Genomic DNA, 13,391 nt, shown 5'->3' on the forward strand with positions numbered 1-13,391 from the left:
CAGGAGCGAGACCCAAAGAGAAATATTATTATTATTTTATAATTAATTAATTAGGTGTGTGGAAATAAATTAAAGACTTATGGCACTAGGACTCCGGCCTTATCCCGATTTCTTATCACCTACACGTACTAAACCAATTTTAATGTCAGTTGACTCTCTGTATGACCACAAAAAATCTGGAATTTTTCTTATTTTATGGGATTTATTTTGATATTTATTTCCATGGAACGAACAGTTGGCCGCCCCCGTAACCACATCTGAGGTTTTAGATTCTCCATCCAGGGAATCAATCTGAAAATTTGACATGGCTCCGTGTTTTCCCTGCCTTGGCTCGTCAAAACACAAATATGTTGACAATTTTATCTCAGCCTCACCAGGTCCTCTCTTTTTTTCTAATCTATTATTTTGCTTTAATTTGCAGTAGTTTTTTCAATCCAATTCTAGAATATATATGCAGATAAGTCAAAGGTTATACTTCCTACTATAAATTCCTTGACATATCAAGAGCTTGCTGCTGCAACCCAAAACTTTAGTCCTGAGTGCTTGCTTGGTGAAGGCGGCTTTGGACGGGTTTATAAAGGTCACATCAAAACTACTGACCAGGTGACTACACCAGCTTCATTGTGCCCGGAAAAAGGGAAATTTATATATATATGGTTTCCATTATTCCGATCACGAGGAAACTTGCAATCACTATCCTAGTGTATGCACGGATAAACCTGTCTTGTGACCCTAGCTGGCAAACAAATATAGGTTGTCCATAATTAACTGGTTCTGATCAAACCAAAAAGGCTAATAGACCCTCTTATTAGGAGTCGAGCTTGTCCATAATTGACTGACTCAAACCAATAAAACTGATAAACCTCTCTGACTAAGAGTCAAACTTGTAAACTGTAGTTACCAAATCAACAATTTGATCAACTTAGCTGGGATTGTCCCTGTCCCTATATGGTTTCGATTATTTGTTTATAGTATATATTGTGAAATGATGTGCAGGTAGTTGCTGTGAAGCAGCTTAACCAGGATGGGGTTCAAGGGCAGAGAGAGTTTTTGGTGGAGGTTCTGATGCTTTGCCTCTGCCATCATCCAAATCTTGTCAACTTGATAGGCTATTGTGCAGATGGGGTTCAAAGACTTCTCGTCTATGAGTATATGGCTTTGGGCTCTCTTGAGGATCATTTGCATGGTTAGCTAGCTCTTCTTCCACCTATCAGACCTCCCTTCAGTCCCTTGTGCTTCAATTCATAGGAAATTTTTCTTGTTTTAATCAAAAACTACCAAACATAGCAGATCTTCCACCAGATAAAGCACCTTTGGACTGGAACACAAGAATGAAGATTGCAGCCGGGACGGCCAAGGGGTTGGAGTATTTACATGACAAAGCTGATCCCTCGGTTATATATAGAGATTTAAAATCTGCAAACATACTTCTTGGCGAGGGATTCCACCCGAAATTGTCAGATTTCGGGCTTGCAAAACTGGGCCCTTCCGATGGTAGAACTCATGTCTCTACACGCGTGATGGGCACATATGGTTATTGTGCCCCCGAGTATGCCCGCACCGGTAAACTCACCCCCAAGTCTGATATCTATAGTTTCGGGGTCGTTCTACTCGAAATCATCACCGGACGCAAGGCCATTGATCCCACGAGAACTCAATCAGAACAAAATCTCGTAGCCTGGGTAAAAACATGCATACTCCTTCTTCTGTCCCATGTTTACTATTTTTTGGTCAAATCAATTCTTTCCTCTTTGGTTAATCAGATTTAATTTGGTTGGTTGCAGGCTAAGTCCTTTTTGGGAGACAAAAAGAAGGCTTTTAAAGTGGCGGATCCACGGCTGGGGGGGCGTTATCCCAGACGGGCATTTTATCAAGCACTAACAGTGGCATGCATGTGCGTTCATGAAGAAGCTGCATCAAGGCCTTTAATCAGCGATGTTGTGACCGCTCTCACACATCTTGCCTCCCAAACCGATGACACTAGGAAGCGTGCTGTTTTAGAGGCAATGGTTTGGGGTGAGAAGGGGCACAAGGAGAATACAAGAAATTGTTGAATGGAAAGAAATTAAACATGATATATTAAGCCTTCCTTGATCGGATCGGAACATATATATGAAGCAGAGAAGCCCAGGAGGAGATAGAGAACATGGTTTCAAAATTCAAAATTCAAAAAAAAAAAAAAAAAAACATAATCTATAAGTTAAAGACATCTTTTTATTCTTTCTATTGAAAAATTTAAAAATAATAATTTAAGAATTAAAATTACAATTTTCTCAATAAATTGTTATCTCTCTTTCATATTAAGGCTCACCTTACCCTGAATTAGTATCTTTTGAAATGTGTCCATTTTTTGTGACAGTTACCTGTGAATACCCTTATGAAGTTATTTGTTTGTATGTATTTTTATGAAATTATTTATCGGAAGCTGTATAATATAAAATTAAAATTATTTATCGGAAGCTGTACAGACTGTATATTATTTATTTGTGTGTATTCTTATATAAAATTATTTATGCTGTACAGACGTTGTGCACATGATGGAGCATCATTTGTAAGTGATAATGATGAGTCAATTGTTTTTAGTCACCACTTGATTTTTTATTTTTTTATACACTTATGCTTGTGTTTGAGGCTACCTAGCTAGCTTGCCTTGTTTGTTCCCTTGCCGTTGAAATAGCTTTTTGTTATGTGCTTGGTTGTGCTATTTCGTTTCCAGGTTGGTGGTTGGATAGAGCCTTAGTTTCCTTCATTTTGTCGTAAAATTGTCTATTTGTCATTTGCAGCATTAAACAATTCATTCAACTTTGTTTCTCTAGAAAGAATACTGCTTTACGATCCAACCTATAATTCAAATTCTAGTCGTATGAGGGTATTTGGAGCAGTGAATTTCAACAGATGTTGTACACTACTTGTACGTGTAAAATAGAGTTGTAGACTGAATTGCTACTTTTCAGGATTGAAAAATTTAACTGACAACAATTACAAGTTTTAAAAAAGTGTCTATTTTTGTACACTCTCAAGTTTTGCCCATTTCAATCATAAACCCTTCTACTCATAGCTAGTTATTGTCTAAGAGCATCCCAATAGTTGTAGCTTTAGAGAAATTTTTGCATGTATAACTAAGAAAGAGAAGATGAGGGAGAAAGAAAAAATAATTTAAAATAATTAAAAAATAAAATAGGTGTTAGATTAACGCCCGCCATGTGCACATAAGGCGCACCAAAGAGCAATTTCATTGCGGTGCACAAATCTGACAACAACCAAGTTCTCTTTTAGGGTTGTGCATAATCCGACTGACCCGTCGTCTGAAACAGTGCAATCCGACCCAATCCGAATCCGAAGTTCCATATCCGATCCACAATTCGAAACGGCGTCGGTTAATGGTATTCGGGTGGGGCGGGATATTTTGACATCCGACCCGCCCGATTATCCGAAATATTTTAGGGCTATGTAGGGCTTCGCACCATACGTCGTCGTTTAATGTGTATATATATATATGTTGAAGGAACTTAGTCTTCATTTGATCTGATGTGCAGTCAACATAAGGTTTCCTTTCCTAGTTCTTTCTCTCATCTCTCATCTCTTATTTGTACTGAGTGTTCTCTTTGTGAATCGCAAAATTGTAAATTGTTCTGAGTGTTCTCTTTGTGAATCGCAAAATTGTAAATTTTAGTTTGTAGCCTTGTAATTTGTATCTTGAAGAATGTATTATGTAGATTACAAAATATGTACAAGTTTTATGTTAAGTTTATTATTTTAGTTTATATTTGAACACGAAGTCAATCGAAATCCGATTACAAATCACCCGAACCGTCCGGAATTTGAAATGTCAATATTCGAAACATTACTTGTGTAAAAAAAAAATGAATAGGAATTAAAATTGACAATCCAAAAACCAAATGGGTGGACAGTTCAAATATCCGAACCCGTCCAATGCACAGGACTACTCTCTTTACCATGATCAAAATCATTCTCTCTTGTCCAACTCTCTTTCACCTCAAATTCGCACGTGCAAAAACCAAGTAAAATCCTCCGGTTAGGATGCTCTAAAAGCCGCACGTGGTTCAAGTTCAACGAGCATATCCAAAATCCTAGTCAGATCCACTACGACTCTACGAGTACGCAATACGTATTTCTCCTTCCTTCACGCCACCGGCAACGTATAAACTATAAATACCCCAAATTCGACCACCACAAGAAACCCCGATCGCCGCTAACTAATCCTAACTTCTCGGAAATTTCGTATTCCAGTTAGCCTTCTCTTCGCCGCCTCCCAACTGCCGAAACAAATCTCAACCACATATTTTTCTTTTTCCCCTTTTCATATTTGTACTTTCTTCACGAATTTGCATTTATTCTGCCCGCTCGCCGGCAATCCTGCCGTTATACCTTACCGGATCGTCGCCGGCGTGCGGTCATTGGGGAAATACTGAAGTTGCTTTCCCGTCGGAGCTCCGGCTTTGCATTCTGGAGTATCTGCAGGTAATTGAGCTCGCTCGTTTTCGTTAATTTCTGCTTATTTTTAGTTCCAGTATTGTAATCTATGTAATTTGTTTTTCTCTGTTTCGGCATTTAATGTTTATAGGGGAAATGGATTGGAAAATTTTGTTAAAGGTAGTTATATTGATGTGCTTATTTGCGCTCTCACCTGGAAGAGGTAAGCCAACGTATTGATCAAGCATGGTTTCTACTGATAATTGTTTTTGGATTGGATGAGCACTTTTATTTGTAGTGTGATTATAAATATGTACTTATAAGTAGTTTCTTATGCGTACTTTGGTTGTAGAACTTAATGTCAGGGCGAAGCTCAAATCTGATTTGGCAGTTTATAATCACACACTTGCCACGATCTTGGTAGAATATGCTGCAGCTGTAAGTTTTAGCTTCAATTATTTCCCTGATATGGTGTAATGATACTGATTTACTGTTCAGTTTGTGCCAAGTTTTCTCACTAGTTGGCATGTTTTTTTTATCTGTATTGGTGTGTTTTCTTGCTAATCGTTTATTACTGTTATTCTGTTGTCAATGCTTAATTTTGGCTAATCAAATGTATGCTTGGTTTGCATTCTGTTAGATATGCATCTGCTAAATTCGGATGCTTATTTAATACAACCTAGAGACATTGTGTTACTATGATTTCTTCCTCACTGTTGGCAACTAGAAAATAATTGTAAATCACTGCTTCACTTGCAGGTCTATATGACTGATACTTTTGAACTATTTACATGGACGTGCTCAATTTGTGATGATTTAACCAAGGTAATGTATTTGTATTATCACTATATTGAGCTTATCAGTGGAACTTTTCCAATTTAATTTGGTATATTTTCATCATTCATTATCAATAAGTAGTTGCACTGATTGCATTTATTTTCTGGAAGCAGGGATTTGAAATGATTGAGCTGATTGTTGATGTCCAGTATTGTCTGCAGGTGTGGTCTGATGGCTTTGCAGCAATATCACGTCTTTCCTTTTCCACTGATAGCTAGCTCAATAAATAACTATAATTGTTTATATCTCATGCAGGCATTTGTTGGAGTGGATCCTAATATTAATGCTATTGTTGTTGCATTCAGAGGCAGTACAACCAGGTTTTGCCAGTCCTATATAAGCCATTGTCCTTACACATTAATGCGTTTCTAGTTCTGATTATTTCCATTATAGTATACAGAACTGGGTTGAAGATCTATACTGGAAGCAGCTTGATTTAGATTATCCTGGAATGGATGGTGCAATGGTGATTACTTTGCCAATTTGTGTGGCTCTATAAAACTCTTTTATGATAGCTAAAAATATTCATATTCCTTCTGATTTCAGGTGCATCATGGATTTTATAATTGTTATAATGATTCAACTATACGTTCTTCGGCATTAAATGCTGTTAAAGAAGCCAAAATGTTTTATGAAGATTATCAGATTATGGTGACAGGGCATTCAATGGGAGGGGCATTGGCTGCTTTTTTTGCACTGGATCTCACTGTAACTATTACCTAGATCTCCAATCTTTTAAATTAATAATTATTAATCATCTATATTAAGATTTTGCCTCCACATTTATTAATTAGTAATGTCATTCACCTTATGCCATATCAAGTGCCCATGTACATTCTGTTGGTTTCTTGACAAATTACCTTATACTAATATTCAGGTCAATTTTGGTGCTGAAGATATTCAGGTTATGACATTTGGACAGCCTAGAATGGGCAATGCAGCTTTTGCAACCGGCTATAACGAGCGTGTGCCGAACACCATCCGTGTGACACATGGTCATGATATTGTGCCTCATTTGCCCCCTTATTTTAGTCTTTTCCCTTCAAAGACATACCATCATTTCCCAAGAGAGGTAATGCCAGGGTTTTCCCTCCCATGAATCTTCTATTCTTGATAGTAAACCAGCTGAAGTTTAGTCTGCTTAGCTGGGAACACAACATAGGATATATTGACAAAATGACAAGTTACTTGTGGTATATATAGATGATGAATGTGCATGGACCTAAACAAGTTTTGACAATATCTCATTTCTGATTATCCTCATCATACCTGGTTTACCTATGAGATTCCTGAAATTGTAGGTTTGGCTTTATAACATTGGTTTGGGAAGTCTAGTTTATACAGTAGAGAAGGTTTGTGATGGTTCTGGGGAAGACCCAAATTGCAGCAGGTAATGCTTCTCTTTCATGCGCTATAGGTGTACAATGCCACCAGTCACCCAAAATTCATGCAGGAATTTATTTTTTCCCTCACTGCTGCATATCTTGTGTAATGAACTTTCAGGTCAGTGGCTGGAAACAGCATTTCAGATCATCTAACATACTATGGCATTCGACTAGGAAACGAGGAATCAGTTTCATGCCGCATTGTCTTGGACCCTCGTGTTTCCAGTTACGCAACACAAGATCTTAACGGGAATGTGATTCTATCCCGAGATCTGTATGCTTCAGTCCTAAGAATTAATTCAGATCATACTGACCAGATCAAACCTTTGTGATATTTATATTATTAAATCGATTTTTTGTCCAACTCCCTGAATTTCTGTATTGGGTGGGGAGTATATGTAATCATGTAAATAGTGTAAAATTATTGTGTCTATTCAACCACGCAAAATAGAATACTGACTTTAGCTGTACTTTGGAACATTCTTTAGTCGTCCTGGTTGGATTAATGTATCTTCTTCCATGCTTTATGGTAATCTAAAGATGCCATTGGCTCTGATGATCATTGCTGTTTACTTCTTCTTCACCCACAAGCAACGACTTGTAATGCCAAAACCCAAAACATTGTAGAAACTAGAGAAAACATAAATCTTTTCCAAGTGGCCGTTTTCTTTCCTCTCTCTTTCCAAGTGAGTTAACAGGTTTGCTGGTGGCCAAAAGAAGTCAACTAGTTTTCGAAGGAAAGGATGAGCGAGGAAGCAGCTCTCTCTCCCTCTCTCTCTCTCTCTCAATGAACCGGGCTGATAAGTCAATGTTAGGAAATAAAGGGGTTGATTAGTTATTTTGTGAAGTAGCTATTTTATAATGCTCAACTTTGTGAATTAGCTACCAGAACGCTTAAACGACGCCGTTGGATGCCAAGTTGGTTACTGATTGTTTATCTTAGTTCTAATGCACAAGAGTAATTCTACATATACTCCCAATTCACACTCCCATTTTCTACTCCATATGAGTTGACATACTTTGATTGATCAATTTAATAGGGAGTCATGATATTTGTCCATTTCTTTTTTTCATCATCCAATCAAATTTGAACACAATTGGGAGTAAAAGTTGGAAGTATGATTTTGGGAGTACATCTAGTATTTTTGAATGCACAATGCACACAATCTATCTTGGAATAGTATGTGCATTTATGTAGACAATTGTGTGTATTTATGATGGTTTGTACGTGAAGATGAGTTCTCATTTGATCAGACCACCAACTCTATAAAATATCTCTCAGAACCCACCACCCCTCTACAATATACACAATGGACCAACAAATTCACACATCACATCCTACACAGGAAAAAACTGGCACACACATTGCTGACACTAAGAGCATCCACACACCAGTGGATATTATGGAGTTCTTGTCAGATAAAAAAACTAAACAGCAGTTTATAACAGATGTGAGCATGCGTTTTTTGACTGATTCTTTCTTCTGCAGAAATGGGTTTATTAGTGGGCCCATCATGTGAGAGAAAATGAGAAACAAACCTAATATTGTGTGCGTGAAAGGCAAATAACATTTCCCGATGGTGCTTACATAGCACATCCATTACTGCGCGTTTTTAGCAATGCACTTTTTTTTTTTCCTTTGATGTCAAATTTCTCTTTTTCTTTTTTCTTTTCTCCATTTTTTCTTGTTCATACTCTCTCTCCTAATGTCACTTAAAAAATCGTGCAAATATTTTAACTGATAAGGATGCTCTAAACCAACACACAAGATAATCGCAACCCCCTACGGCCCTACTAACCATAAAATAAACCATGCAATACTATACTTAAAAAAAAAAAAGGAAAAAAGAAGAACCAAAACAAGAACAAAACGCACAAAAGAAACACGAACCACTCTATACAACAACTAACAAGAGCCCCCCACTTCTCTACAATGCACACACAATGGACCAAGCAAATGCATGATAAACACTAACCACTCCACAACAGCTCCATCAAGGACCTAACAACCGTAAAATGCACCGATGCACCGCAACTCCACCAAAACCCCGCAACAGTAGAATGCACACAAAGTCACAAACAAATTAAATGCACGCACGACACCCTACAATGCACACACTTGAACAAACGCATGCACCTAAAATGTGCAAATTATGCTATGGACGCAAGTCTACCTTGCAAAGTAAACCCAGATCAAATTCACAATTTTAGAACTCTATGTTCACAATTTTAGATCTCAATATTCACAATTTTTAAACTCTATATCCACAATTTCATAACTCTATAAACACACACCAACCCTTTTTTTTTCTTTCTTTCTTTCTTTAAACTCACCTAAATGTTTTTTTTTTAAACATCTCCTCTAATCAATTAACCTACGACAATCATATTGCATTTAACCTAATGCAAGCTAAAACGTACAATCCATAAGTATGTTAAAGGGTTAAAGGGCGTCATCGATCTGTTCAGAACTTTAAAACAAAATTAAAAATGAATTTTTTTAAAAGTAACTTTATAGGACAATTGGTCTGCTTAGAGGAAAAAAAAACAGTAAACATTCTGGGAGATTATCATTTTGTTCCAAAACTTATGAGCTTAAATTACTTGTCATTTTGACATTTGCAATTACAAGAAGCAGCGTCTTAATAGTATACAAAGCCTTGGGATGCCATCATAACTCAACTAAAACTACTATCATGTGGGTATGATTGCACTTTGTTGGTAAAACAGGATTTTCTATTAGCTCAAAGAGGTCCCTTGACATTCCCTCTTTGGTGGGGAAGACTCAAGGAAACAAGAAGAGATACAATGAACAATTTTACTCAGCAAGCACAATGGAACACAGAATTCCCAAAGCACTTTGCTTTGGTTGCTATCTTTTTAACACCTGACTCGTGAGGAGGTTTTAGACCATGAGGTGATACTTGTATTCTGTCCATTATATTGATCCTAGGTGCTTCCACAATAGCTTTGGGCATTGATAGAGCCCACTGCATACCCCAAATCGAAAGTGGTCTCATGTACACCAGAGACCGAAAGTGCCCATCCATAGTCCATCCTTCCGGGGTTTGAAACGAGTAACTGCATCACAAAACATATAGTGTATGGTAATTCGCATATCTTCTCCGTGGCAAAAACTACCAAAGAGTATGTTATCAAGCAAAGCAATTCAAAACGAAAATAAATTTTAAATTCTGCACAAATTACAGGTTTAAAAGCATCTAACATGCAACCTCATTGATTTTGCAGGCATTCACACAAGATTGCAAGTTCGCTCAATATAGAGAATGAAATCATCACAAGGGGGAAAATAGAAGTGCTTCTAGTCCCATGTTAGATACTTCAATATTATACTTGAACATGCACTTGAAAACTCGGGAAGAACAAATGAGAAAGTGAAGATTGAAAGAACATAAACAATTAAGACTTACCCAAAACCCTCCTCAGACCAGCCTGCAATAAATATACCTTCAGCCGTTGTGAAGGCCTGCTCCTCCATCCCAGCATGAATCATGGTGGCGGCAACACCATAGGTGACCCCAGTCCAAATTTCACGGGACTGCATGCAAGTCTCATCCACCTTCCCATTAGGATGCATTCCATTTACTGCACCCATCCTCCCTCCTTGAACTTTCATGACATTGAAGTCATATATTTTTTGAAGGGTGCTTTGGATCTTTGCACTGTCAAAAAGATCAGGCAAGCCTGAAGATGCCATATACCATTGTCCTGCTAGTTGATCAGCTTGGATTGATTTACTGTTACTGCTAGACCCACTGTCATAGTTAAAGTAAGAGCCATTCCACAGCTTTGTTTCAAAGACTGCCTTAGCCTTCACAAATTTGCCTTTGCACTTTTCTGCAAAAGCTATGTCACCAAGTTGCATAGCCATTGATGCAGCAGCTTGAAGTGCAGCAAGCCATAAACAACCGCAATAAGCACTTATTCCATGAACCGTCCAAGCATCATATGTTTGATCTGGAAATCCATCGTTTTCAATAAGACAATCGTTGTCTCGATCAAATTGGTCCATATACTCGATTGCAGCGCATACAGCAGGCCAAACATCAGTTCCGAAAGAATAGTCTCCTGTCGCAGCAAAGTCTCTATACACCTGAAGCACAAACTTTGGATTGAGATCCTTCCATGTACTAGTATCATGTATGTTATATGCATTCATTTCATGCCACGGGTCATGAGTTCCAAGATCGTGAGGTATAGCTCCTTTGACCTTTCGGATTCCACAATTTCCCTCAGCTAGAAACCGAACTTTTCTTCTATCTTCACATAGGACAGCTCTCGCAAACTCACGCTGTATACTGAGCTCAATTTTTGGAAAAAGTGCAAGAAGGGCAAATGATGCATAGAAGTGAACATCATACGTGCACCACATAATATATTCTATACCTTCCAAGTATAGAAACTTACCAACATCCTCATCCTCATCCTCATCATTCCCTGGCCCCAACCACTTATTTGAGGAAGTAGCAAAACGGCTACCACCTTTATAACCATTACATGCAGTCTGTTCAACGTGGGCATTATTCATCAGATCTTCTTCTGTTTCAGTTACGTTAACTTCATTGCTTCCTTCGTCTGTTTCAGTTACATTGACTTCAATGCTTTCTTCTTCTGTTTCAGTTGCATTGCCTTCATTGCTTTCTTCTTCTGTTTCAGTTAAATTGACCTCATTGCTTTGTACAGATCTTTGCTTATGTTGTCTATGTTCTGAATCTGCATTTGAAAAGCCAGAATAAGAAAAGAACAAGAATGACACTTCCATGTCTAATGCACATAAGAGATTGATAGGTTTAGCAAAAAAATTCTTTAGGAGCTAAACACTAATTAGTCAATACAACAATTACATAGATAGTTACTAAGTTAAGTTCAACATAGTGTTCAACAAATTTTGGATATGGTAAAACAAAAATACTTAGCCATCATGTCATATATCTTCTTCCACAATGTGAACAAATTTATTTTACTTACAAAATAAAAATAATGGAGATTCTGCTTTGTTAATGCTTTCACAGCAGCAAATAAGTAACAATAATATAGTTTTGAAGATTTAGTCAAATTTCTAGTTGTGCTATGAGTTCAATAAAACAAGTTTATTGCAATTTGTACACTAGTCATATTTCTTTTCATGAAGAAGTTCTCTGGAATGTGGAGATCATGTATCTATGCAGTAGACTAAACCAAAACTACAAAAAGGCGGCAGTCAAATATAGAGACGGCCACCTCCACCATCACCCATAAAGAAAAGCAGAAGGATATAATGGAACCAGATTCAGAAAAAAAAAAACATAATTATGGTAGTTTTAGAATGAATCAGCATGAAACAGTCCTTTCATTTAAATCTCATCCTTAGTTCATGTATGAATCAAAACCAATCCAATTGACATCAAAGTTTTGGCAAACAAAAGGAAACCAATGATATTAAATTAGACAGTTGACTTATCAATGATATAAATATGACCCATTAGAGGTCCTGTAAATTGCAGAAGTCAACCATAAAAATAAAATAAGAATATGCAAACACAGGGACGCAAGTTATTAGATATTTGAAAAAAAAAAAGAGAGAGAGAGAAGAGGCAAGAAGAGATAGTGAATACCAATCCATACGGTCCCACCAGCCACCAAAAAGTATAGCTCATTAAAAAGTGTAAACTTGTACCTGAAAATATTAGGTGCAAAATCATGTATCCTCTATAAATAAATAAATAAATTGCATGAAGTATACTCGCGTTCTTTGGTATAAAATGCATAATACAGTCAGCAGATTAGTGAATTCGTGCAACAAAAACAGAAAATTTCACTGGAATGTTCTGCAAGAATTTGTGGATGCATCTTTTATACTACCATGGATTTTAAATTTTACAATGCACATTAAGCAGAAATTCAGATTTTGCGGAAGTAATCACACCACGTCATTTACGTTTGTGCAATGAAAACCATAAACTTTGCCGCAAACTTATCTGCACGGCAATGGTAGGACAATTTATTACAATGACTCATGGTTTTTCAAAGTTCTCCTGCCATCTCAGAGATTCCCATTATTCAGTGGTTTTCTTCTCTAGGTAGGAGAACAGGGACATCACCATTTAAGTTGCAAAAAATTATCCATACACAAGTCTCTCCAGTTCATCACATCATCAACCTTTTTCACAGTTTCAGTCTTGCAATCTCAGAATTTTAAAGACTAATTGGACTTGAATATTCAACTATTAAGGTTTTTTTTTCACTTTAAGTTGGGGAATTAGTAAATGACATTATAAGTGTAACAGAAAATAACTAAAATACAAGCCAAATTCTCTGGACTCCAAACTGAATGAATTCTCTTAATCACCATGCTCTGGTTATCCCTCTCTAAGTCTATGCTCTAGAACTGACCAATTTTAAAACAAAAGCTGACTCTGTTCTCGAGTGTATATCTTTCAATACGACAGCTTCTAAACCTATCTTAGATTAAACACATTTTTTTTTTTTGAGTACTACTGACTCTATTACACAGATTAAACACTTATATAACTGTCAATTTTTAAGAATAGCATTGAATTGACAAAATTACTCTCCTGCCCATCCCATCTTATGTTATGGTGCTTAACTTTTGCCCCTCAAAAAGAAATTTAGTTTAACTAGCCTATATATGAGTAGGGATGACAATTTCGATCTGCCTCGCGGATATCCACCATTCCACCCTGCATGGGTCGTTTTTTTTTTTTTTTTTTTTGG

General features: G+C 37.0%; 3 protein-coding genes across 5 annotated transcripts in view; 2 read left to right on the plus strand and 1 right to left on the minus strand.

Moving 5' to 3' along the window:
• The first annotated feature begins 250 nt into the window (after positions 1 to 250).
• LOC116001851 (serine/threonine-protein kinase PBL27-like) lies at positions 251 to 2,304 on the plus strand. 3 transcript variants are annotated; one of them, XM_031241799.1, is made up of 5 exons: positions 251 to 377; positions 458 to 603; positions 997 to 1,186; positions 1,288 to 1,682; positions 1,785 to 2,304. In XM_031241799.1, the coding sequence occupies exons 1-5, from the start codon at positions 305 to 307 to the stop codon at positions 2,052 to 2,054; spliced, it is 1,074 nt and encodes a 357-aa protein (XP_031097659.1). In that variant the 5' UTR covers positions 251 to 304; the 3' UTR covers positions 2,055 to 2,304. The 3 variants fall into 3 exon arrangements, with proteins under 3 accessions (XP_031097659.1, XP_031097660.1, XP_031097661.1); XM_031241800.1 differs by having other exon boundaries at positions 1,291 to 1,682; XM_031241801.1 differs by lacking the exon at positions 458 to 603.
• A 1,879-nt stretch (positions 2,305 to 4,183) lies between these two features.
• Positions 4,184 to 7,227, plus strand: LOC116001852 (lipase-like). The gene is made up of 11 exons (XM_031241803.1): positions 4,184 to 4,482; positions 4,586 to 4,657; positions 4,787 to 4,872; positions 5,194 to 5,259; positions 5,385 to 5,432; positions 5,527 to 5,591; positions 5,665 to 5,737; positions 5,818 to 5,979; positions 6,149 to 6,343; positions 6,573 to 6,661; positions 6,775 to 7,227. The coding sequence occupies exons 2-11, from the start codon at positions 4,591 to 4,593 to the stop codon at positions 6,986 to 6,988; spliced, it is 1,065 nt and encodes a 354-aa protein (XP_031097663.1). The 5' UTR covers positions 4,184 to 4,482; positions 4,586 to 4,590; the 3' UTR covers positions 6,989 to 7,227.
• Positions 7,228 to 9,229: 2,002 nt separating this feature from the next.
• LOC116001849 (non-lysosomal glucosylceramidase) overlaps positions 9,230 to 13,391 on the minus strand; it is a 14,416-nt gene continuing 10,254 nt past the window's right edge. Inside the window, exons 16-18 of the mRNA XM_031241798.1 lie at positions 12,272 to 12,333; positions 10,088 to 11,390; positions 9,230 to 9,737 (exon numbers count right to left, since the gene is read on the minus strand). Coding sequence (XP_031097658.1) covers positions 9,479 to 9,737; positions 10,088 to 11,390; positions 12,272 to 12,333 — 1,624 coding nt within the window. The 3' untranslated portion in view covers positions 9,230 to 9,478. The remainder of the gene's footprint in view (positions 9,738 to 10,087; positions 11,391 to 12,271; positions 12,334 to 13,391) is intronic.

This window comes from Ipomoea triloba, chromosome 13, assembly GCF_003576645.1.
Source record: "Ipomoea triloba cultivar NCNSP0323 chromosome 13, ASM357664v1".
In the NCBI taxonomy this organism is placed as follows: Eukaryota; Viridiplantae; Streptophyta; class Magnoliopsida; order Solanales; family Convolvulaceae; genus Ipomoea; species Ipomoea triloba.